The sequence below is a fragment of the Hyperolius riggenbachi genome, chromosome 8 (genome assembly GCF_040937935.1).
Source record: "Hyperolius riggenbachi isolate aHypRig1 chromosome 8, aHypRig1.pri, whole genome shotgun sequence".
NCBI classification, from domain to species: domain Eukaryota; kingdom Metazoa; phylum Chordata; class Amphibia; order Anura; family Hyperoliidae; genus Hyperolius; species Hyperolius riggenbachi.
The window spans coordinates 96,967,151-96,992,019 of record NC_090653.1 but is presented as its reverse complement, the minus strand read 5'-3'; the positions used below and the strand labels follow the sequence as shown (position 1 = coordinate 96,992,019).

The window sequence follows — 24,869 nt, the reverse complement described above, 5'->3', positions numbered from 1 at the left end:
GCTCGATTCTGCAGTCGAATCTTTTACCTTCCGCTCGTTTTTATTATCTTTTTCCATTCACTTCTATCAGTAATCAAGCGGCAAATGATCGAACGCGAGATTGGACATGAAGGAAATTAACCATCTATCTGCCTCGTGTATTTCCAGCATTAGGCCCTGTTCACACTTGTAAACAACAATTTCGGCAATTGTGTTTTGTGATTTTCATTCTAGTGAATGAGAATCATGATGTATTGTATTTTTCGGACTATTAGACGCTCCTAACCATAAGACGCTCCTGGGTTTAGAGGACAAAAACGAGGGGAAAATATATATACTAAAGCTAGTGTATCCATATCTCCTTGTTCCTCTTGTCTCCCTGTGTCCTCCTCTGTCCATCTTGTGTCCTCCTGTGTCCCCCATATGTTCACCCCTGTCCTCTATGCCCTTTGTGTCCACCTTGTGTCCTCCTCCATGACCCTACGTGTCCTCCTTTTGTACCCGTGTCCTCCTCTGCATGGGCCCAGTACAGGGAGTCCCCAACATTGCGGTGGGTTGGAGGTTCGTATTGGCAGGCATTCACAAGTCAGGAACTCCCTGCATTTGGACTATAAAGCGCATTGCAATCCCTCCAGTGAGAGAAATCCTATAGGATTACGTGTGCTTCAGCACATTGCTGATTGCCGGTGATCAGCAAAATGCGAATTGGGGGAAAAAAAAGTGCGAATGGACCCTAATGCAATACCGAATTTTCTTTGTTTATTACAAATGTCTTTACAATTACACAGGAGTTCTCTTATTGCCAGGGTCCATGAAGTGGCCCTTTATATTTGATTGGCAGCCAGTAATATGGTGAGTTGATGACCACCTGGTGGTAAATTGTGTCACTTTACAAAATATGCCAGTTTATGTATGGTTCTTCCCCTCCACCTCACTTCTTATGTTGTAGCCCCATTTTATTGGATGTTATAGAACTCAGGTTGGTGGATGCTTTTTGGACTTTTGGCTAATGTTGCTCAGGTACACCCCTATGCAGTCTCCTGCTCAGGATTTTGAGAACCTTGCTTTAAAGAGAAACCGTAACCAAGGATTGAACTTCATCCCAATCAGTAGCTGATACTCCCATTTCCCATGAGAAATCTTTTCCTTTTCTCAAATGGTTCATCAGCAGGCTCTGTTTAGCCAATATTGTGGTGAAACCCCTTCCACAGTATGAGGTCAGGACCTTGACATCACTCTGTGGGAGGCTTGTTGTATTGTGGGAAATAACGTTTTTCAACCGTCAAAAAAAAAAAAAAAAAAAAAAAAAGCTAGCAGCAGCGACTTCCACTGACATCACCTGCCAGCAGTAAAAGTGTCACCATGTGATACATTTCAGAATGTAGATTAGGAAGAAAAAACCAATGGGCAAACACTGACTAAATCATTTATACATAATTATTGTACAAATTAAGCACTTTTTTTCATTATGTAATTTTCTTTGGAGTTCCCCTTTAATGCACTGAATACATTTAAATTATATCTGTGAAGGTCTTGAAAACTGCAGTCAAGTATCCTTTGAAACTCAGCAACTTTACTACCCCTGTCCAAACCAAAGGGCATTAGCTCATGCTTCGATATTCAAAGGGTTAGCAGGGCGATTTTATTGGTCTCTCGGAATACCAACATGCCATTTGCTTTGTTTCTCTTGTTAAGCCCGGAATGAAAACAAATTGCACAGTTCATGGAACATTCGACAAAATTCACAGGCAACTGCCTTACCAGTCAGCAAAACTCCATCCCACAAACACAGTTACTGGTACACAAGATAAGGGACAAACCACCAACAGCAGGTTGTCACTCACTCATGTAATCAATATAGGATTCTACAAGAGGTAAGTGTGAAGCATAATACAAGAACGGTGTGTCGGAGAACTCAAAGTGCCCACACATGAAAGAGCCTTCTAAACTGATGAATCTGACCATATAAGATGGCAACCAGACCATAGACTAAATAGATGGCCACCAGATAGATCCACCTCAGTTCAAATCTGACCTGAGAGGAACAGCCGATTGAAGCCGCACTAGGACCCCAGAACAAAATTAGTCCCACAGACAACTCCCAAGCATATTCACCCCCTGGGGCCACTGAGCCAGCTGCCCATCACTTTACCACTCCCCCCACCTCGCTACAAAAAAAGTGTTTTTATTGTTGTGCGTCTCCACTGGAAAGAATTCCCCCAGGTCGTGTTACTTAGATCGAAATAAAGGAAGAGATCCTCATCAGAAGAAATGCAACATTTAAAAACAGACCCCTCAAACCATTCCCCACTCTCTGAAAGAGCTCATTTTCAATTTATCAAATCCCAAATATAAACAGTTTGTTTTGTTTTTTTCTATTCAAAGCTGTATAACAAAGTCAGTTCTGTGTTCTTTACAACACACTGCAGTTTTAAGTGATATTCTGGAGAAAGAATAAAAAAAAAAAATCATCTTAAATTATGTCAGCTAGGAACTGGATGTGCCTTGAAGTACTAGACTTGTCTGACACGTGGGTGTCTGGGAAAACAGAACAAAATTTAATGAGACAGTGAAGTGTGCTGTTGAGAAATCCACTCATCACAACTGAGCGAAACACACCGGCACACTTAAAGTGGGATAACACTCAAAATTAAATTTTAGCCCTAATACATTAAACATAGCAAAAATGAATATGAAACACTAAGGCTTGGTCCACACTTGTGCGAATGCAGGATGGAAACAGAACGCAGCGACTAGCCTACTAAGAGCGGACAGTGTCCGTTCTCATAGACTTGCATTGGACATATTGTCCCATCTAGTCCGGGAAAAAAAGGGTCAAATCTGGACTCTCCGTGACGTTTTCTTTCCGTGCAACATGTGCAATCCGTGTTTCTACACGAGTGGAAGCGGGTCCTATTTTTAACATAGGATCCGCTTCCTGCAGAGCTTTTCAAAACCGATACTACGGATACGTTTTTAGAACAAATGTGAACCGGCCCTAAGACTACACGGATTTCATTTCAATGCATATTAACACCTCACTGAAGCCAACTGATATCATTGCTGACTGCAGGACAAACCATATTTATTTATTAAGTAATTAGTGAGCAAATAAAAGTAGAGAAGGTTGTCTGCTCCTCCCCTTCCCTGGATACAGCAGCAACATTTCTACCTAGTTCACAAGGTTTATTACACTTACCAAACACACAATTGGAGAACCTCACTCCCAAACAGTTCTCTGCTGCTTTATAAAGCCTGCAGGCTGCTTATAAGCCAATGAGAAGTGCACACATAATACACCTAGCTTGCAGTGATAATCAAGCAAAAGCTGAGCAAGTCAGCCAATTAGTAGGAGAGGGCTTCAGTTGCATATAGACAATGGCTATATGACCAGCAGGGGGCACCAGCGTGCAGGATATTCCCTCTCATCTGCCCCCCTCCTAACTAAACTGCATGGGATACTACAATAATTAAAAACAATGGTGCATGAGCCAGCCTGGGGCCCCGGGAACTCTCACTGCCCGGGGCCCCAGAACCAGCATCTAACACCATATGTGAGCGCAGCTGGCTGGCTCATGCACCATTGTTTTTAATTATTGTAGTATCCCATGCAGTTTAGTTAGGAGGGGGGCAGATGAGAGGGAATATCCTGCACGCTGGTGCCCCCTGCTGGTCATATAGCCATTGTCTATATGCAACTGAAGCCCTCTCCTACTAATTGGCTGACTTGCTCAGCTTTTGCTTGATTATCACTGCAAGCTAGGTGTATTATGTGTGCACTTCTCATTGGCTTATAAGCAGCCTGCAGGCTTTATAAAGCAGCAGAGAACTGTTTGGGAGTGAGGTTCTCCAATTGTGTGTTTGGTAAGTTTTAGAGCAGTAGGAGACAGGCCTTGGAGGTGGCAGCTCCAAGGTTTTGGCTGCGCTCACATATGGTGTTAGATGCTGGTTCTGGGGCCCCGGGCAGTGAGAGTTCCCGGGGCCCCAGGCTGGCTCATGCACCATTGTTTTTAATTATTGTAGTATCCCATGCAGTTTAGTTAGGAGGGGGGCAGATGAGAGGGAATATCCTGCACGCTGGTGCCCCCTGCTGGTCATATAGCCATTGTCTATATGCAACTGAAGCCCTCTCCTACTAATTGGCTGACTTGCTCAGCTTTTGCTTGATTATCACTGCAAGCTAGGTGTATTATGTGTGCACTTCTCATTGGCTTATAAGCAGCCTGCAGGCTTTATAAAGCAGCAGAGAACTGTTTGGGAGTGAGGTTCTCCAATTGTGTGTTTGGTAAGTTTTAGAGCAGTAGGAGACAGGCCTTGGAGGTGGCAGCTCCAAGGTTTTGGCTGCGCTCACATATGGTGTTAGATGCTGGTTCTGGGGCCCCGGGCAGTGAGAGTTCCCGGGGCCCCAGGCTGGCTCATGCACCATTGTTTTTAATTAAAGGTTTATTACACTTTCAAAACAATCTGATAATGCTGATGGGCCTGGATACACTGGCCAGGGTTCTGTCAGTTGTCATGAAATCAAATGCCGTTACTGCCGCACACCTGATAGAGCCCTTGCGACCAATATTCTGCTATGTCTGATCGATCCTTTAGACCAATTTCAAGAAATGTATGGGCATCCTATGTTTACATTATTTTTCACCAGCTTCTCTTTACAAATAACTTTCAGAAATCCCTAACTCACAGCTTCCTTGAAGGGAATGAAAGCTTGCCTTTCCTAGGTCAACCAGGGCTAGACAAAGTCTAAGCTAATAAACCATTTACCTGCATCCTCCAAGCAGACAAACAAGGGTCAAGACTTTTCCCACATCTTAAAGCGGTATAAAACCCTGACATATTTAATAAAAACATGTTTTTCCTACTTTTTATATGCCATACGGTTATCATATTTGCTGTATTATTCATTTAGAAATTATACGTTCCCAAAGTACACTTTTTTTCTCTGGGAGCTGACATTGCATTTTATTTATAACTGCTTTATTCATGTTCTAACATAAGCAGAAATGCTTTCTAATTGTCTGACTTTGTTCAGCAGAGCCTGCAGTGTCAGAGAAGTGTTTATTTACATTCCTCACTTGATACAATTAAAGATAACATTATGTGCACTTCAGATGCCTCCAGCTTTGCTGGCAGGGAACTTCTAAAGAGACCCATACACCTAACGATTTCCCCGCTGATATACAGCAGATTCGATCACTTTGATCGAATCTGCTGTGTAATCGTTGCGCAAACGCTGACCGAACGATCGATTTCCATCCGAAATCGATCGTTGTCGATCCGTCCTTGCGGAAGATTTCGCTCGATCGCCAGCAGGTCGGGAGTGCGTCGATAGCGGCGTTCGAATGTTCGACGACCGACGCTAGCGGCAATAAATTAGCTGATCCGGCCGGCGCGCATACCCGCTGTCACCGCTGCTCCTTCTCCGCTGGGCTCCGGCAAGCTTCACTTCTTCCTGTCCCGACAGGAAGTTTAAACAGTAGAGCGCCCTCTACTGTTTAAACTCACCCGGACAGGAAGTACAGTGAAGCTGCAGCCCTGGAGCCCAGAGCGGAGAAGACAGCGGAGCCTGGGGGACTCGAGCCGGCCGGATCAGGTAATGTATTCACAATCTGTTTGCAGTAAAGGCAGCCATACGGTCCCTCTCTGATCAGATTCGATCAGAGAGGGATCTATCTGTTGGTCGATCTGATGGTAAATCGACCAGTGTATGGCCACCTTAAGTCCTGTGTGTAACCCTTTGAATGCTGTTCTAGTAAAAAAAAAAATGCTGGTTGTATATAATATGCTGTAAATCTATTAGAGCAAAGTAGAAATGCTGGGTTAAATTACGCTTTAAGCAGTTGTACATTAAGCAACAGTGAAGTCAGAGTGACATTTAAAAAAACAGGCAACAAACTGCTCTTAAAAGGAATGGAATCTGTAAAAAAAAATAAAAAAAAATAAAAGTGCAACATGCTGGCACCTCATCTGTCCCTTACGGAAAGTCTAAATTTTGCCAGATTTTTCTTTTCACACTACAAAAATACAAGCCAATCATAACACAAAGTTAATGCTGCACTTTCCCAGCCCAACCCAAACACTGCTTGGCTAACACGGGATCTCCTGCTGAGAGCTATAACCCAGAAAGTAAACTGCACAATGTGCTGAGCGATTAGGTGGCCACAGACTGGGAACAACTGTCAAATATTCAGGGACAGTGTCAACATAAAACACTCCTTCCAACTGCAGGAGTAAACAATCTCTTCATAGAGAAAGTGAACTTTTTGCTCAATTTTATTTTAGTGTTTCACTGTAAAGGGTTTCAATCTGCAGTATTATGTATTATTTAGAGAATAGTAAAAAGTTACTAATCAACCCAGTGAATAAAAATCAATACAGTATATTCTCGTTACAGTAAACTCTGATATAGTAGAAATTTGGGCACAGTAAACTTTAAAATGTTGAGGTCCCAGCCAAGCACCATTACAAGTATAAGGCAGCACAGTGGCGTAGTGCTTAGCGCTCTTGCTTTGCAGCGCTGGGTCCCTGGTTTGAATCCCAGCCAGGTCAACGTCTGCAAGGAGTTTGCATGTTCTTCCCGTGTCTGTGTGGGTTTCCTCTGGGCACTGCAGTTTCCTCCCACATTACAAAAACACAGATAATTTAATTGGCTTCCCACTAAAATTGGTCCTAGACTATGATACATGCACTACACGATACATACATAGACATGACTATGGTAGGGACTAGAATGTTAGCCCCTCTGAGGGACAGTTAATGACAAGACAATATATACACTGCATAGCGCTGCATAATATGTCGGCGCTATATAAATAATTAAAAAATAAGGTAGTAACCCCTGATAAAGTAAACCCAGATATAACAGAACTTGGGTTATAGTAAACCTGTTTTTTGGCCCCGCAATACTCTGTATCCAGCTATAGTGGAAAGTGGGCAGGAGCATGCGAGCAGATTGCCTCAAATGCACTGATTGGGAGTACGTATTATATAGTCAATGCATCAGTTGGGTGCCAGGTGGTGCCAACAGTAAAACATCAGTATTTCAAAAAAACAATTTTTGTTTTACTATGCACTACCTGGCACCTATCCTAATCCTGAACCATCAGCTGTAAGTGCCTAACCTTAACACTCTTAGACACTGAAGCAAAAACATAAATACATAAATAAATTTAAAAAAAAAAATTTGTACGTGTAGTACAGATAAGAAATAAAACATAAGGAGCAGAAACAGTCTAATATTGTTTCCAGTACAGAAAGAGTTAAGAAACTTTTAACTATGTAATCTTGCAAAAGAGCCATTGAGCTCCACCACTTTCAAAGTCGCAGAGAGCTCTGTCTTCTGAAGCGTGTTATCTCAACTGTCAGTCACTGTATTTCTTTTACTCTGCCAGAGGACAGGTCAATAATTCACTGGACTGCTCTGTAAAAACATTTAGAATGCTGAGTAGTGTGTAAACAGCAAATATTCGAGAACGATGCAATCTTATAAAAAACACTATATAACTAAAAGTACAAATATCAGAATATTTTCTTTGCTACTAATATTCTAGTAATTATCTGTACTACACAACCAATTCATTATATCACAATTTTTTTCGGCTTCAGTGTCTCTTTAACTACCCCTGTAGGTGCCTAACCTTTAACAGCTCCAACACACACCAAACCTTAACCTTCGCAACAAAAGATGGATGGTCGTAGCCGATCGTGTACACTCAGCTACAACCACTAAGTTGTATGTGGTAGCCTATAAAATACTAATGGCATTGGGCACCCCAATGACCAGCTGGATGCTCGACTGCAGACAATTAAGACATGCTCAAACAACTCGATTTGCCGATCGGTGCATGGGCTTCCTGCTAGTGAGATTTCCTGTGTAAGCTGCTGTCCGATTAGTGAGGGAATTGCCCATCACCTGTGACTTACTTGTGCATGTTTTCTATGCATGTACAGTACTTGCTTGTGCAGGTCTGCAACACTACAGAATTGTATCATCCAGGCTGCCACAGACACTAGGCGATTTGTAAGAAAGTGCCCATCCAATGCAGACTGATCCTGGATCCTATTGTTATACACCAATTTCACCAGGTTCTCCCTTCAATTTCTCATCTCTCCAGATGGTTAATAAGATTTTTATTTTTTTTTAAGGTGGGGTGGGGGGGGGGGGGGGCATTTCTTTCATGTTAAATTTGCATGCAGGCCATGAACTTAGAATGACCTCCACTTTATAGACAAAAAAAACAATGGTTAACAAAATGATGTTTTAAAAGGTCTTACAAAAACAAACTCTTCAAAGCTGATCTTCCCATCCTTATTCTTGTCGCCCTCATTCATCAACTTCTGGATGATCTCTCTCACTTTGTATCCAGGAAGCGGAAGGTTGGCTTCCTTAAATAGATCATGAAGTTCAAAATCTGAGATGTATCCATTGCTGTCCAGATCTAGAACGGAACAAACACACCAGTATTAGACAATCAAGTCACAGCCAGAGATTCCCCAGTGAACAATCTCAGCGATTGTATACTGTACTGCAAAATAAATAAATAAAAATGTAACTAAGCCAGCTTTGAAAAAAACTTTTTTACACAAAACAGATTTCTTTAAACAAATACACAATTTTATTGAGAGCTGTATTCATGATTGCAGTTTACAACACTAGAATTAATAATTGGGAATATTTTCATAAAAAAACAAGAATGATGCTACCGGTAAGTGCACACATTTTGGAAGTGAAGTAGTGGGCGGCCTAAAGGAGAACAAACTCAGAACTCTCGCTCTGCCCAGCGGCAAGAGACAACCCTTAGTGGCATCTGTCTGCTTAGAGCAGTGCACTTACCACCACTCAAGAGGTCACGTGTCGCTACACGTTTCTGGGGACACCCCCTTCGTCAGGAAACACCCATTACGCTACTAAAAATGTATTTGGAGCTACGTCGACATTTCTCCAATACCGTGGCTCAGGGTACTTCCATCTTGTGGCTAAAAGTGATTATAGCCACTATTTGTCTAATCCCAATTCTAAAAAGGGAAATGCCTTGTAAGGGGTTTTTCCGCCTTCCTCTGGATCAACAGGGATATGTGAGGGAGCAGGCTGGTGTTGTACTTTATACTGGTTGAACTCGATGGACGTATGTCTTTTTTCAACCAAAATAACCATGTAACTATGTAACTTATCCACAAGATGCCAGTTCCCCGTGCCACGTAAAAGTAGCTCCGTATAGGTTGTTTAAAGGGAACCCAAGGTGAGAGGGATATGGAGGCTGCCATATTTATTTCCTTGTAAACAATACCAGTTGCCTGGCAGCCCTGTTGATCTTCTGGCATAGGTAGTGTGAGTCAAAACCATGGAACAAGCATATGGCTGATCCAGTAACACCTGAGTCAGGCTACCTGATCTGCTGCATGCTAAAATGGCTATGGCTAAAAGTATTAGACACACAGGATCAGGAGAACTACCAGGCAACTGGTAGTATTTAAAATGAAATAAATATGGCAGCCTCCATATACCTCTCACCTAGAGTTCCCATTAAGTAGCGTAAGGGGTGTCACCTGACAAAGAGGGAGGCCCCCGAAACAATAATGACACGTGACCTGTGAGCAGTGGGATGCATGCTGCTCTAAGTAGACAACACAGGATAAGACTGAGGGTAATCTCTTCCTGCTGGCCAGGGCGAGAGTTCTGAGTTTGTTCTCCTTTAGCCCACGCACTACTCCACTTTTCATATGATGAGCACAATTTTATTGCAGGCTATTTTATTAATAATGATGGGGTGCGTATTTGTCTCTTTTGCTTCCAGGAAGCAATGTGAAACAGATTTGATACATCCTTATTTCATAACATACATCACAACCTCTAGCATGTTGCAACTCCCACCTAAGATTGCTTTGGTTTGCCAGTCTTCCCAACCCCCCAGTCTCCATTAAGTCGAGAGAGAAAAAAAAATGGTTGTTCTGCAGGACAATATTTAGAAAAAGGAGGATTTAAAATTTTGTACACTCGGAGTACTAGGACTTTTTTGGGGGGTAATGGATTAGTTTGCTTGGCTTTAGTTGTGTGCTAAAAACCCTTCTAAAACATGGAGCTTTCAAGCCTGCATAGATCATAGGGTCAGGAATTCGATCCTCTGCAGACAGGCCATAGAATGTGCTCATAATGGTTCTGCTGATCTAGTTTGCAGACCAGAATGAGCTGCTGTACAGCCGGAAAATGAACAGGAATGTTTATACTACATCACAACGCGCGTAACCTTATACCGCTCAAGCACTGCAGTATGTCTTTAAGGAAAAGGGTTATATTAGGTCACTCATGTCCCCTCTTGAACGCAAACACGTGTGCCTTGTCTGGAAAAACATTTTCCTTATCCCACTCTCTACACGAGAAAACTTGTCCAACCAGCACATTTTCCTCAGGTTGGATGCCGATGACAACCCCGGGGAGATCAGCTACCTAATGCTAGCCAGCTGACAGAGCTGAAAAGAAAAATCACAACAGCCCGAGGGACATCATGCTGCAATTCCAGGAAAAACAGTTTTTTGTGGACTTGAAAAATCCTGTTGCAGGTGGTATAAGAGGAAAACCAAACCACGACTTAGCTTCCTCCAAGAGCAAACTTGTAATAGCCTAACATAACAGGAAGCAAGCTAAACTGAAAAGATGAGGTCCATGAAGCCATATCCTAAAAATATTTCTCACGTTATATCAGTTATTCCAGTTTATTTTCAAAGATCTTTCTTCCTTTGCTTATCATAAGCTTTAAAGGATCACTAAAATATGCTTTTACTGCCCCTGAAACTTCAATGTCTTGCTCTCAGGTTTTTGAATAGAACCTGAGACAAAGGATCTAAAATTATTAATACTTACCTGGGGCTTCTTCCAGCCCCAAGACCATTGTTGCCAGCAAGGGAGGCCACAGTGGTCATGGGGCCTGTGGAATTCCCAGGTAAGAATCAATTCTTTTACATCCTTCATCTCAGGTTCTCCTTAAAACTTAACCTGAGACGATGGATGTACAAGAATTGATACTTGCCTGGGGCTTTCTCCAGCCCCATGACCACTAATGTCCCGATAGCTGTCCTCATGCTATCGGCCCCGGCAAAGTTGTTTCAGTCGCATCAGTCAGGCTTCTTTTTCGCATTCACGGTCCGGCCACTGGCGCCGCGTTCATGTCTGTGCATGTAGTACAGTGCAGGTACAGAACGGTCCCCATGACGTGAATGCAACTGACACAAATGAAAGATTACCGGGGCAAAAGCAGACAGACGGAGCTACCCGGGAGGGCGACGAGGGAGGCAACAGTGGTCATAGGGCTGGAGGAAGCCTCAGGCAAGTATCCATTCTTTTTACATCCTTTGTCTCAGGTCTCTTTCCCACTGTATGGGTTTCCATCTGATTTTCAGGGAGCAGCCACCAATCTGTTATAATGAGAGGCGCTCTCCAGCTTTTGACAAAGAGTTTTTTTCAGGTCCACTTGAACGCTGAACAGACTTAGCCATGTAAAGAGTTCTGGTTAGCTTGTTCAGTGAAGACACTGCAACATCAACACCCGTTCTATGCTGCCTTCTCTACATTTTCAAACAAACAGGATTGTTTGCAATGGAGTGTAGCTGCTTCAGATTATCTACAGGGTGGGCCATTTATATGATTACACCTTAATAAAATGGAAATGGTTAGTGATATTAACTTCCTGTGTGTGGCACATTAGTATATGTGAGGGGAGAAACTTTTCAAGATGGGTGGTGACCATGATGGCCATTATAAAGTCGGCCATTTTGAATCCAACTTTTGTTTTTTCAATAGGAAGAGGGTCATGTGACATCAAACTTATTGGAAATTTCACAAGAAAAACAACAGTGTGCTTGGTTTTAACGTAACTTTATTCTTTCATGAGTTATTTACAAGTTTCTGACCACTTAAAAAAGTGTTCAATGTGCTGCCCATTGTGTTGGATTGTCAATGCAACCCTCTTCTCCCACTCTTCACACACGGATAGCAACACTGCAGGAGAAATGCTAGCACAGGCTCCCAGTATCCGTAGTTTCAGTTGCTGCAAATAGACAATTGCCTTCAGATGGCGGGGCAGCACGTGATTGAGCAGTTTCCAGTGGGCGGAGTAAGGAGGAGAACAATGCACTTGACCATTGCTACCGCAGAGGATACCTGTACACACACTAGAACCTTGGGCAAGATGGCTTTGAACACCCACCATGGCCAAGTTTACTCTAGCATGTGTAGGTAGGTTAATGCCCCCTTCTTCGCATACCTCACCTACTGCCACACTCTACCCATCCCTTCAATGACTTTCTGCGCATCAGAGAATACAATGCCTATCCTTTGCCTTTAAAATCACTTCATTACTCATGTCCTGCCTAGCTCTGTGACCTTCTGCACAAACAACACCACAAAGTGCCACTGTGCTCTTTCAATGACTTACAAACACTTGAGTCCATAATTAAAAGGTAGAGTTTCCTGTGTCTGATTCAACAATATGAGTGACGCATCAACTTATGAGCATAAATATAAAAAAAAAAAAAAAGCATGGTAGAGTATTTACCAGGGAAAGATGCACTGGCCCTAAAACCATCATGGCAAAAACATCAGAAAATGTAACATGCAGACTGTGGTAATCCACAGATCCATGTCTGGATGCTCATCCCACTACAAAGACACGTTATCAATTATTTATGCTTTCCAACACAAAATAGCAGATATTCACATATGGCTAAAGAACATCTTATTGTTTTGTGAGCAATTAACACATATATTATATATTAAGTAGCATAATACTTTACAATCCCTCCAAACAAGAAGTGTCAGACATTAAAAATAAGCAAGCGCTGAAAGCAAACATGTTGCGTACACAAGGAAGTCTCGGAGCAAAAGACAAAAGTAAATATTCAGTGGAACACAATCTATTATTTTTGAAATGGAGAAGGTTTAAGGATGTATTCACTTACTACAAACACAGGAAGTGACAGGAAATCTTGCAAAAGGGACTTGGACATCAGTAAAAATGTCGGAATAAAACCCTTGCCCAAAATTAAAAGGGCATAAAGCGCCCTCACCCCTGCCAAAAAAGGGCATAAAGCGCCCTCACCCCTGCCAAAAAGGGCATAAAGTGCCCTCACCCCTGCCAAAAAGGGCATAAAGCGCCCTCACCCCTGCCAAAAAGGGCATAAAGCGCCCATCTTCAGTTTGCATGGCTCCAACTAGAGCACAAAACGTATTCAGGTCAGCGATGGATTCAAGAATTCCTTTCAGCCTGAGGTCGTAACCTTGTGTTCTGTCATAATCCTCCTGTCCCTGCTCTAGGAGCACAAGTATATAATTTAGTTAAAGCAAACCAGAAGCTTAAAAAAAAAAAAAAAAAAAAAAAAAAAAAAAAAACACCTTTGATATAATAAACTATGTGTAGTACGGATAAAGAATAGAACATTAGTAGCAAAGAAAAGTCTCTTATTTTTAGTTATATAGGGCCTGATTCACAAAGCGGTGCTAACCCAGTTAGAGACTTTAGGCATGATAACCACTGCACAACTCTGGTGTAAAGCCAGTTTAGGCGTGATAAGTTTAGGCGTGATAAGTTTAGGCGTGATAAGTTTAGGCGAGATAAGTTTAGGCGTGATAAGTTTAGGCGTGATAAGTTTAGGCGTGATAAGTTTAGGCGTGATAAGTTTAGGTCGCTTGCAAAGTCCCGCACGCAAAGCAGCGCCATTAAACTCTATTCGAAGTGCACCAAACTTTGCTAGCGCAAAACTTTTGATCAGCTGTGCACTGCGATGCTAACCCAGTTGGCGCCTAAACTTATCACGCCTAAACTGAGTTTAGGCATGATAAAGGGCTTTTCACCAGCGTGCTACCTGTTAGCACCGCTTTGTGATTCAGGCCCATAGCCTTTTGAAACATTGCATCATTCTGTCGTATTTGCTGTTTACAAACCACACTGTATTTTTAAACTATAAAAACAGAGCAGAGCTAATGACCCTTTGAACTTTCCTGCTGTAAAACCTTATCAGAAGCTGTGTCTCACTGTTTCATGGTTGTATAAGCGCTTAAAGAGAACCCGAGGCGGTACAGGGGGGAGGTGGGTCAGATGGGACAAAGAGGCATGTTGTCTGCCTCATGACATGCCTCTGGTTCCCCCCACCGCCGCACTATAGCCCCCCAAAATTAGCGAAAATATTTGTTGCCATCTCTGAGGGTAATGGGAGGAGAGGGATTCCCTGCTCAAAACGCCCACTAGAGGTGTTCCTGCAGGCTTGCCAGAGCTGCCATTGGGCAGCTCTCTCCCTGGCCACACCCCCAGCTGCTCCTCCGCCTCCCTGCACGCTGAGAGATCTATTTCCAGCATCGTGACCAAGTCGTCACGTAACAGAAAGGAAGTCAGGGCAGGCCTCAGGAGCGACAGCTACCTGATCCACCCAGCCTCCCCAGATTAGGTAGCCTAGGGTTGTTGTTGTTGTTTATTATATGAGCCCATCTTGGGCTCTCTAAGAAAACAGGACTCTATTTGACCCAAGTTGGGATGGAGAGCTCAGAGAAGCTCTTTTGCATAGATAACAACTGAAGTTACTTAACTCTTCCTGTACTGGAAACAATATGAGACCCTTTCCTTTGCTACCAATGTTCTATTTCTTAGCTGTACAACAACAAACCATTATATCATAAGTTTCTTTTCGCTCCAGGTTAGGATTGTCACTGCTATTTGAGGCAGCCAGACTGTCCTCCAGCTTATTTTCTAGGCTGTTCAGTCACTGTTCCAAGAATAACACCTTCAAGGCAAATACTGGTGTTTTTCCCTTCATTTTAGACAATCTATTTTCATTTTTGTTATAACAGATTCGAAAATTTGAAACCCAAGGGGCTGCTGTGGGCACAACTATTTTTAGAACTCCAAAATCTATCCAGCAGCATATAAAAAGGCATCTCATCCTTGCTGAAAAGCTGTAATTGCAGGCTGTAAATAAGTTAGAAAGCAGAGACTTGCAGTTTGCTATAATAGCTGGTGTGGAAGCTGCAGTTTCATGTAATGGGATGTCTGAAATTGTGGCTTGCACATACATGCCTGGGTCTGCTCTTCTCAATGGTCCGATTTCCTTAAGAATTCAGACCGATGCCAATGCTAGAATATTCTTAATTCACAAAGATTGCCACCTACAGGGGCAGGGTGGTTCTAATAACAATGGGGCCCCTGGGCATGATTAACCCTGGGGCCACCCAATAGACACCCCAAATCAAAACTCGGCAGTAGGGACCCTTTGTTGCAGCCAAATTTCCACCCAAGGACCCTAAGGCAGGGGCTTACATCATCTGGCTCATCCGAAGACTCTGCAGGGGCACCAGGGAATAACAGTTAAGTTGGGGGGGGGGCACCTTGGGGGCCCCTACAGGCTTGGGGCCCTAGGGCAATTGCTTCCTTTGCATCTATGGTAGCACCGGTCCTGTACAGGGGTATGATACCTGATGAAATATTGGGGGATTGTATGAGAGCACCTGATGAAATATTGGAGGGTGTGGTAGCACCTGATGAAAAATGGGGGGAGGGGATATGAGAGCCCAGAAGATAGATTTTTCTTTTCCCCTCCTTTAAACCTTGGTGTGTCTTATGATCAGGTGCCACTTACGTTGCATAAAATACAGTAAGTAATCATGCCGACTAATTAGTTCTTTAAAGCACACCTGTCCTGAAGACAAGTCATTGAAATATCTGTATTTAAAGTGAACCTTAACCCTGGCAGAAAAAAAATAAAATAAAAGTTTCACTTTCCTGGTGCTTCCTCAAGCCCCCTGCAGCCATCCTGTGCCCTCACCGCTCCTCGAGTGTCCTCCGGTCCCCGGCTCGGGTTAGTTTAGTTTATGGACGACTGAGCATCAGCGCCCAGCTACGCGTATTCTTCTCCATCTTGTCGCCATTAAGCGCGTCCTGTGCAGCCGCAGGCATACTGGACGGCTGCAGGGGGCTTGGGGAAGTCCTGGGTAAGTGAAACTTTTTCTTTTTATTCCAGGATTAAGGTTCCATTTAATACCGATATTTTACTATTAAGGTGTAAAAATCATAGTAAACTATCACTATTCAATACCAATATTCTGCAATAGCTAAACTAAGCCTATTCTCCCCCCCCGAACTCTCCCCTCCCCCTAACCACCCCCCACACACAAGCACCCTTCCTGACCCCTGTCTCCTGCACAAACACCCTTCCTGAAGCCTAACCCTAACTGCCCCCCCCCCCCCCCCACACACACACACACACCAATGTCTGAACGGGGTGTAATCAGGCCAGGCAAACCCCACAAGCCAGCCTCTTCCAGTTATAAAAATGTGACTCTTTGAAAGTAGCATTCTTGGGCCGGTCATTAAGAGATCTGAGGGGAACACGCAGGACAACAGACAGCGCACAGAGGTATGTAGCAGCTCCCCTAACATAGCTCAGTGCTTAACCCCACCCTTCCGCCCCACCAATATTTTTAATCACACACAATAGTTGACATATGACTGAGCGAATAAACGTGGTTTTATATATTATAACCTGAACAATCTGGTTAAAAATAGTATGGTTGCTGCAAAATTGTATTGTTAATAAGAACCTTGCTCGTGAATACAATATTTAGTCAGGAAAAAAAAAAAAAAAAAAAAAAAGACAAATTAATCCAATTCTACGTTCTGTTCTGCCTGGTACAGTATGCAATTTCGTCAGATGGAAAGTGATGGGGTGGGCATTGAAAGTGGCAGGGCCTGAAATGAGTTCAAGAGGATGACAGCAGAGGGGAAGGAGGTCCTATTCTTCAAAGTTCTGACAGAGATGGCCCTAAGCCTATGGTAGCCAGCTGAAGTAGCAGTAGCCAGAATGGATCGGGCCTGTCAGAAATAATTGATTCACTCTGTCTGACGGGAAATTGCATGGTGTGTACCAGGCATCATACTTCTGTACATCCGTCATAGCACAGTTTTTTAGGACAGTGATGTGCTTTACAAAAATGAAACAATTTCCACTATCTACCCTGGAAAGTGGATATCAAAGACATTAACACTGATCTCTATAACCAGAAATTCTGCTAGAACCATTCCATTAATGTCCTGCCAAGTGCAATAAACTTCACCACCGCGTTCAGTCCCAGCACTGTTCGTGCTGCGATATGACAGCTACTTAACGTGTCTTTATTCCTTTGAGTCAGTTCCTGCAATGCCACAGACAGAGCAAGAAAACAGGCTGCATGTGTTTCCATTTATGCTGCATTCATCTCACATTACACCCTCTACTGTGTCTGAGGACAAAGGAGGCAGCCTGACTAATGGCGGGGCTGCAAATGAATTTCCTATGTAAAAGTATGCTAAAGCAACATTATGACTTGTTCATAGAATTCATACACAGGAAATTACTGGACTATGACTCATACAAAATGCATGTGCTGAAACATGCTCAGAATAGAAATGATATGCCACAGGAAGGATGGTGAGCCTAAAAATTACTTTAAAGGACCACTAAACTGAAAATGTTGACAGTCTGCTAACTAGTGATCATTAAAGTAATAGTAGCAGCACAAAACACAGAAATGTTAATGTCCATTATCTGATAGCCCATCTGTTAAGGTGCTCATATATTGGTATATGTAAACTTGTGGAGACTGGGAGCCCAATCTAGCGCAATATTATTAAGTCACCAGGATAACAGAAAGGTTAGTAGTAGGTATACTCACAAAGGTAGGCTGCTGTATGGGGCAACCACTCGTTAGCACATATGGGGGAAGTACCATCCCCACTTAGCCATGGAAAGTGTGGTGGTGGTTGCAGCTCCCCAAAAAATTCAGTACTGGGCATTCCTCCCAGGATGAATCGCCCCTAAGTAGGGGTGTACGAATACTACGAAACACTATGTGGCTGGAGGTGCTCTATGTTGAAAAAAAATATATATATGGATGTGTGAACCACTATAATATTATGCAGGAATCCTACCTTACGGATGCCTCAAGAAAAAAACGGAATGTAGAGGTCAGGATAGAATTCAAAATCAAATCATTTTTATTATGCACTTGACAATGCGTTTCATGGCAAGAGCTGCTTCCTCTGGTCAAAAGGCACAGTTATTGACCTGAGGAAGCGGCTTTTGCAATGAAACGCATTGTCAAGTGCACAATAAAAACTATTTTAAATTTTATCCTGACCTCTACATTCCTTTTTTAGACCAAGGCATTTGTAAGGTAGGATTCCTGCAACATATTATAGCGTATAGTGCTTCATACATCTATATATTTTTTCAACCTCAGACACCTCCCGCCACATGCAGGGTTTCATACTTTGGTAGATTTGATCATTAGATAGATGCCAGGCCCTCTAGGTCTGTTTTATGTTATGTTAATAATAGTTGGGAGTAAGTCCCTCTAGGTCTTCCCTAACTAATGTATAATATGGGAGGTGGACAAGCTGGGGGACCATCAGTCATCAGGAAAATCCAATGCTGCTACAGCTGCACAGCCGACAGAGCTTTACCAAACGAGATCTTTCCAGCAGACCAGATCAAGTTTCCATCTATTTCAGCCAGAAATTGATTGAAACTTCGGGGGCCACGTAGCAGCATCAATCTCTGTCAGGGCTGATTATTATGATCAGATCTGCAGAATATACCATATAACAAGACTTCTAAAGGCCAATACCTCTCACAGCTGGTAATCGGTCACAGTAGTGCCATAAGAGCTGTTAAGGTGCATACACACCTACAATTACAGTTGCCCACAGGGATCAGGACTTCACATTAATGGTGTCCATACACGGTACACTAAAAATGTTCGATTTTCCCATTTATTCGTCCAAACCAATCGAATAAAGGTTGAAAATAATATTTTTTTCGTTCAAGAAAAACGATTATCCGTTTTTTTTTCAATAAAAATTCAAATCGGACATACTGGAAAATCTTTAAATTCGATCTAACAGAATAATCGAACTAAATTATCTAATCGGAAATAAATAAATAATCTACCATATATGGGCACCATAAGGGGTGACAATTCAGTGCTGCGTACGTTTTAACACAGTCTTACTAAAGAGCTGCAGCTCCCTCAATGCATGATCAATACTGTCAAAAATAACATCCTCAAAATGTAGTGTGCACACAGGGGCTTAAATATTACAATAACCTAAATATAGCCGTATTAAAGAGACTCTGAAGCGGGAATAAATCTTGCTTCAGAGCTCATAGTTAGCAGGGGCATGTGTGCCCCTGCTAAAACGCCGCTATCCCGCAGCTAAACGGGGGTCCCTTCACCCCCAAACCCCCCCGCAAAACTTGGTCGTATATTTGGTCGTATATTATCTCTACCTGGAGGCAGGGCTAACGGCTGCAGCCCTGCCTCTAGTCGCGTCTATCAGACACGCATCACCGCCTCTCCCCCGCCCTTCTCAGTGAAGGAAGACTGAGAGGGGCGGGGGAGAGGCGGAGATACACGTCTGATAGACACGCGGGAGGCAGGGCTGCGGCGGTTAGCCCTGCCCCAATGCGGAAGCGCTCCCCGGCTGCACGAAGGGGATTTGGGGGTGAGAGGACCCCCGTTAAGCCGCGGGATAGCAGCGTTTTAGCAGGGGCACACATGCCCCTGCTATCTATGAGGTCTGAAGCGAGATTTATTCTCGCTTCAGACTCTTTAAGCATACTACGTATAATCAAGACATACAGCAAAGAGGATGTTTTTAGCAGGGCTGTGGAGTCGGAGCAATTTTCGGTACCCGGAGTCGGAGATTTCACAAACTGAGGAGTCGGAGTAGGAGGTTTTTGTACAAAATCCACAGCCCTGTTAAAGGGAACCTTAACTGAACGGGGGTAAAGAGTTTCACTTACCTGTGGCTATTACCAGCCCCTTGCAGCAGTCCTGTGCCCTCGGAGCCGCTCTGGAATCCTCCGGCCGCCATGCGTATTATTGGACGCATTCCCTACTGCAATTAGCGCTGTTGCGGACTGCAACGCGTACAAAAATACGCGTTTCCGCATTCCACACACGTAGATATGCGGCAACGCGTATTTTTGTACGCGTTGCGATCCGCAACAGCGCTAATTGCAGTAGGGAATGCGTCCAATAATATGCATGGCGGCCGGCCGACTGGTGAGTCGTCAAAAACGAAACTAAGTGACAGCGGGAGACCGGAGGATTCCAGAGCGGCTCCGAGGGCACAGGACTGCTGCAGGGGGGTGGTAATAGCCCCAGGTAATTGAAACTCTTTAACCCCCGTTCAGTTAAGGTTCCCTTTAAGTATTAGACTAAGGAGTCGGAGCCATTTTGGGTACCCGGAGTCGGAGTTGGTGTCAGAGTCGGTGGTTTCATAAACAGGTGTTGGAGTCAGAAAAATTTAGTACCGAATCCACTGCCCTGGTTTTTAGAGCCCATGCTCTCTTTTTCAAGCTCTATCCTCAACATTCTGCAGCCCTATGAGGGCAAAATGCATTTTTACTTAATTATTTTTACAATTAGTAATAAAAAAGGTGTCAAAACACAATTCATATAATTAAAACTTGATTTACCTCCAAAAACATCAAACTTGTATGGACAAAGACAAATCCTTCTTCCGCCAGTCAATACAAAAAGTACCTTACAGGCATATGTAACATGACCAAGCACCTCCATTTATTCTGAGGTAGTTATTTTGGACAATGCTGCTCATGTTTGGAGGGTATTGCTGTATTTTTCCCTCTAAGTGCTACAAGTGTTCTACCAAAATCATGTTTCCAACTGGGTGCTGTCCTTTTGTCTACATACCATAGTGAATAATGGCAACAGTACTGACAGACTACTTGACCTATGTAAACACCATGCCTATAAGTTTCGATTGGTGTGAACACAGTGACAGAAAACAGTTGTCTTGTTTGTACCTGGCAGGTCTCTGGATCTCCTGGCAATGGGAAGGGCGCATAAGAGAAAAATCATTTAAAACTTTGGTTGAAGTATAGCAGACAAGTGTAAACAAGAATCTCAAAATGAAATAGCTATAGACTAGTGGCAGGAACAATGCTCTCATTTTTCTAGAAGGATCGCAACCCTTTACACAGTGTTCCACTTTGGAATTTCAATTGAAGTCAAGGGCTTTCAAACGCTTCCTTTCTGTACTTGAACAGGCACTAGTAACACCATCAGGATGCCAAAAACAAAACATAACCACTTACCAACTTTGCAAAAGGCCTCTCTTAGTTCTTCCAGTTCATCTTTGGAGATTTGTGTTGTGTTTGCCATGGCTGATGGCTGAAAACCCTTTAAAACAAGGAAGAGTTATTTTAAATTAATGTCATTAAAATACATTCCTTTTATACCACTTTAATTTGTTGGGATTGTATTTTGTTGTATCAAATAAATTACTGCCTAGAAAATTGTAACCTGCCTGGATGAGGATGAACTGGTTAAACACACCACTTCTGACTTACTGTAGGAGACCAGGGTGTGAATCCTGGTTAATGGCTCATTAAGGAGACATTGGGCAATACCCCAACTTTCATACTATGGCCTACTGAATGCATCCAAAGCTCTCATGCACTTTGAGTCTGAAAAGTTATATACAAGTGATAACATTTTATTTAACGTTATTTCTCAGGCGTGGAGTTGGAGAATGGATGTGACATGGCTCCAAAGCTGACCACCATCCACACAGTTTTAATCGTACAATCGTTACTACTTCCATGTCGTTGGATAATATCCTGAACAGGTTTAGGATGATTTAAAATCTGTTGGTTCTTATACTACACAGACATGGTAAGATTAAATAATCCAGATTGCATTATCCAAAAGTCCAGATCAGGTTAGCACACCAATTGCATCGAACAGTTGTTTTTATTCTATCCGTTAGTCTACAGTGCTTAGCTAGCATTGTAGACTAATGCTGGGAATACACGGTTTGTTTTTAAGCTGATAACATGGTTGGATAGATAATTTCTGACATGCCCGATCTCAGAATCAGTTTTATTTCGCCAAGTACAGCAGAGCTATACTCGGAATTGCTTGTGGCACACATGGCCTAGATATAGTATATGAGGTCAGACGCACAACGCATACAAATTAACAATTAATGCAAATTACGAACTGCAGTAATGGTATAGATATGGCCTTCTCAAATAACAGTCCCAGAACTTCAGTTAGTGTATCCTCCTGCTGTGCAGGTACAGTCCAATACCACTAATACTGATAATAGTAGGGATAATAATGGTGATAACAACAATGACTATGACCACCATCCGGATCCTGGGCAGTGAGAACCAGGGCAGGCAACGGCGAGAGCTGGCTGAACCGGCCCCGCTAGGGCATGCTAGTAGGCGGGCCCTGACAGGGGAAGGTTGGAGTTAAGCAGCCGAACCGCTTGGGGGAAGAAGGTGTTCTCCCGCCTGGTGGTTTTGGAAGGTAAGGTCCTGTAGCGGCGGCCCAACGGGAGGAGCTCAAAGTAGCGACTGCCTGGGTGGGAGTGGTGGCAGGAGATCATGGTAGAGTTCTTCATCATCCTACCGGAGTGGAGGAGATCCATTCTTTGGCCACTCGTTTTCTGATATTTGTGAATAGAAAGAGATAAGAAAAACGAGCGGAAGATAAGAGAATCAAGAGCTGAATCGAGCCGCAAAAACGATCAAGAGCAGAAACGCACGGCAGAAACGAACACTGTATTCCCAGCATTAGGCCCTGTTTCCACTACATGCAGAATAGATGCAGAAAAACTGACTCCAATGGATGTCTATGGGCCTGTTTCCGCTAATCGCAATTTTTCTGATGCGGATTTTCCCATAGGCATTCATTGGAGTCAGTTTTTCTGCATCCATTCTGCATTTAATCTGCGTGTAGTGGAAACAGGCCCTAAGATGAAATAAAAAGTCGCTGTTTGATGTAACTGGTGTGCTAACCGGATTTGGACTTATGCATTATACGTTTGGTGAATGGTTACTAGCCAAGATTAGGCAACCAGGCTCTGACCAACAGAGGTCTGCCACTCCGTACCTACCTATACAGATTAAATTATTAATGGCCAGCTTTAAGCCTGGTATATACAGGCAGATATTCAGGGAGGAGAATAGTGCTGCTTTTTCTAAAACAAAGCTCTATTGCATGGATTCTCAACATGTTGAATTTGAGCATCAAGTAGTTGATTTGTTGTGTTTTAGGGCAGTGTTTCCCAAACCTGTTCTCGTGAGTCGTGACTCCCCAATGGTGTATGTTTTGCAGGCAACCCCCCCCCCCCCCCCCCCCATGCATAGCTGGGTAATTTAGTGTCTCAGCCACATGGAATCCACATAGCTGAGACACTAATTACCCCACCTGGGTATAGGTGAGGTTGCCTGCAAAACAAGCAAAAAAAAAAAAAAAAAAAAAAAAAACCTATTGGCTTAGGGTGTACTTGAACTTGATAAGTCGTATACAAACTAACCAGAATACTTATTTTTAGTTAGTGCATAAGGGAATTTTGGAAAGCATATACACATTATGCCTAATTGTGGCCTAATTATGGCATATGCCTAACCTATGTTTATGTGTAGAGGGGACTTGAGATGAGCCTAATGTACTAAAAACTCTGCAGTACACAGATAGCACCAATATGCAAATAGTGTAACTCACGTTTTGCACACAGTGTATACACAGCAGGAACAGGAATAGCTTAAATTATTTTGCCTCTGCCTGCAGTAAAGTTTAATGCAGGTTATAGACTGCAAACAATCTTTCATGAAACTGGCACAGGCCGTCACCTTGAGAAACACTGATGTGCTTTACTATATAGAAGAATCTGAGATCCAGAGAGGAGAATGCCCTTTAAAATGATACAACACAGCCTAATGAGATGGAAAGGGAACAAGAACCACAAAGTGCAGCTCGTGGCTTGTGTAGACTCTACTGAAAGAAAACTCCAGTCTACTGCATAATTAACGGATGTTCATGGCGTTAGATGGAAACTGGTGTTCCGTTACTTTCATTAAACAGAATTGTATCAAAAATTGCACAGCCTGTTGTGGCAGAGACAAAGCACGTAAGAAGAGAATCATGTTAAACAATTTAAGGAACACTTTAGGTAACTACTTCCTTTCTCAACCCAAGTCTGGCAAAAGTGAAAGCTCCCACGGATCTCTGTGGTGTAAAGGTGTACATGTGATTAAGGCGCCAGGAAATCGGGGTGCAGGGTAAAGCTGAAAAATGTCTCACCCTGCTCCTGCAAAACTCCTGGTGGCATTAATTACTATTCCCCCTTCAGGCCACTGGTGGACAAATTGTGCTGTTTTTATCCCAATTTGGGCTCCATCTTTTGACGGCGCCCAAATTACTGACTGAACGCCGCTACAGCCATAATTCACATTATGACCTATCGCGGTGCCTGGTATGCCATAATTTCCAAAGTGGTTTTTGCCTGACTTGGTGTAAAGTACTCTTCAGCAGTACAGAAATAAAGATTAAAAATGATGCTTCCAGGACTGGAGTTTGGCTTCAGGAATACATAGGTACAAAACTAACCAATATAAAAATACATATAAATAAATAAATAAATACTGTAAAACTCACACACACACACACACACACACACACCTCATGCCTTAGGCCCGGCCTACTAATCCATGACTGGATTGGCTGAGACAATTTGATGTGCATTTTATGGGTGCATTGGAACAATATACGCACGTTGTTCCTTGCAGACTGTGTGCGGATCCCTGTTTTGACGGTTCTACTAATCCATGAAACGAACACACCAAAGCCTGATTATCAGTGTGAAAAATACAAGGCCCTGCTAATGCCACTTCCCGTTGATCAAATAGCCATTTATTCCTTATCTCCAGTCAGGATGTGAGGTATACCCCTCTAACATGGAAAGATTACAGATTCCTTTACTGGACATTTCAACGGTTTCCATTCTGTATTCCCTTATGCTAGGAATATACGATAAGTTTTTTGTGTAGAT

The 24,869-nt window shown here is 43.0% G+C and overlaps 1 protein-coding gene across 2 annotated transcripts in view; it reads right to left on the bottom strand.

Moving 5' to 3' along the window:
- The window catches only part of PLS3 (plastin 3), a 153,484-nt gene that overhangs the window by 66,250 nt on the left and 62,365 nt on the right, over positions 1–24,869 (bottom strand). For both annotated transcript variants that reach the window (XM_068250917.1, XM_068250918.1), the window contains 2 exons: positions 21,121–21,205; positions 8,257–8,420 (listed from right to left, as the gene is read on the bottom strand). In XM_068250917.1, coding sequence (XP_068107018.1) covers positions 8,257–8,420; positions 21,121–21,187 — 231 coding nt within the window. In that variant the 5' untranslated portion in view covers positions 21,188–21,205. The remainder of the gene's footprint in view (positions 1–8,256; positions 8,421–21,120; positions 21,206–24,869) is intronic.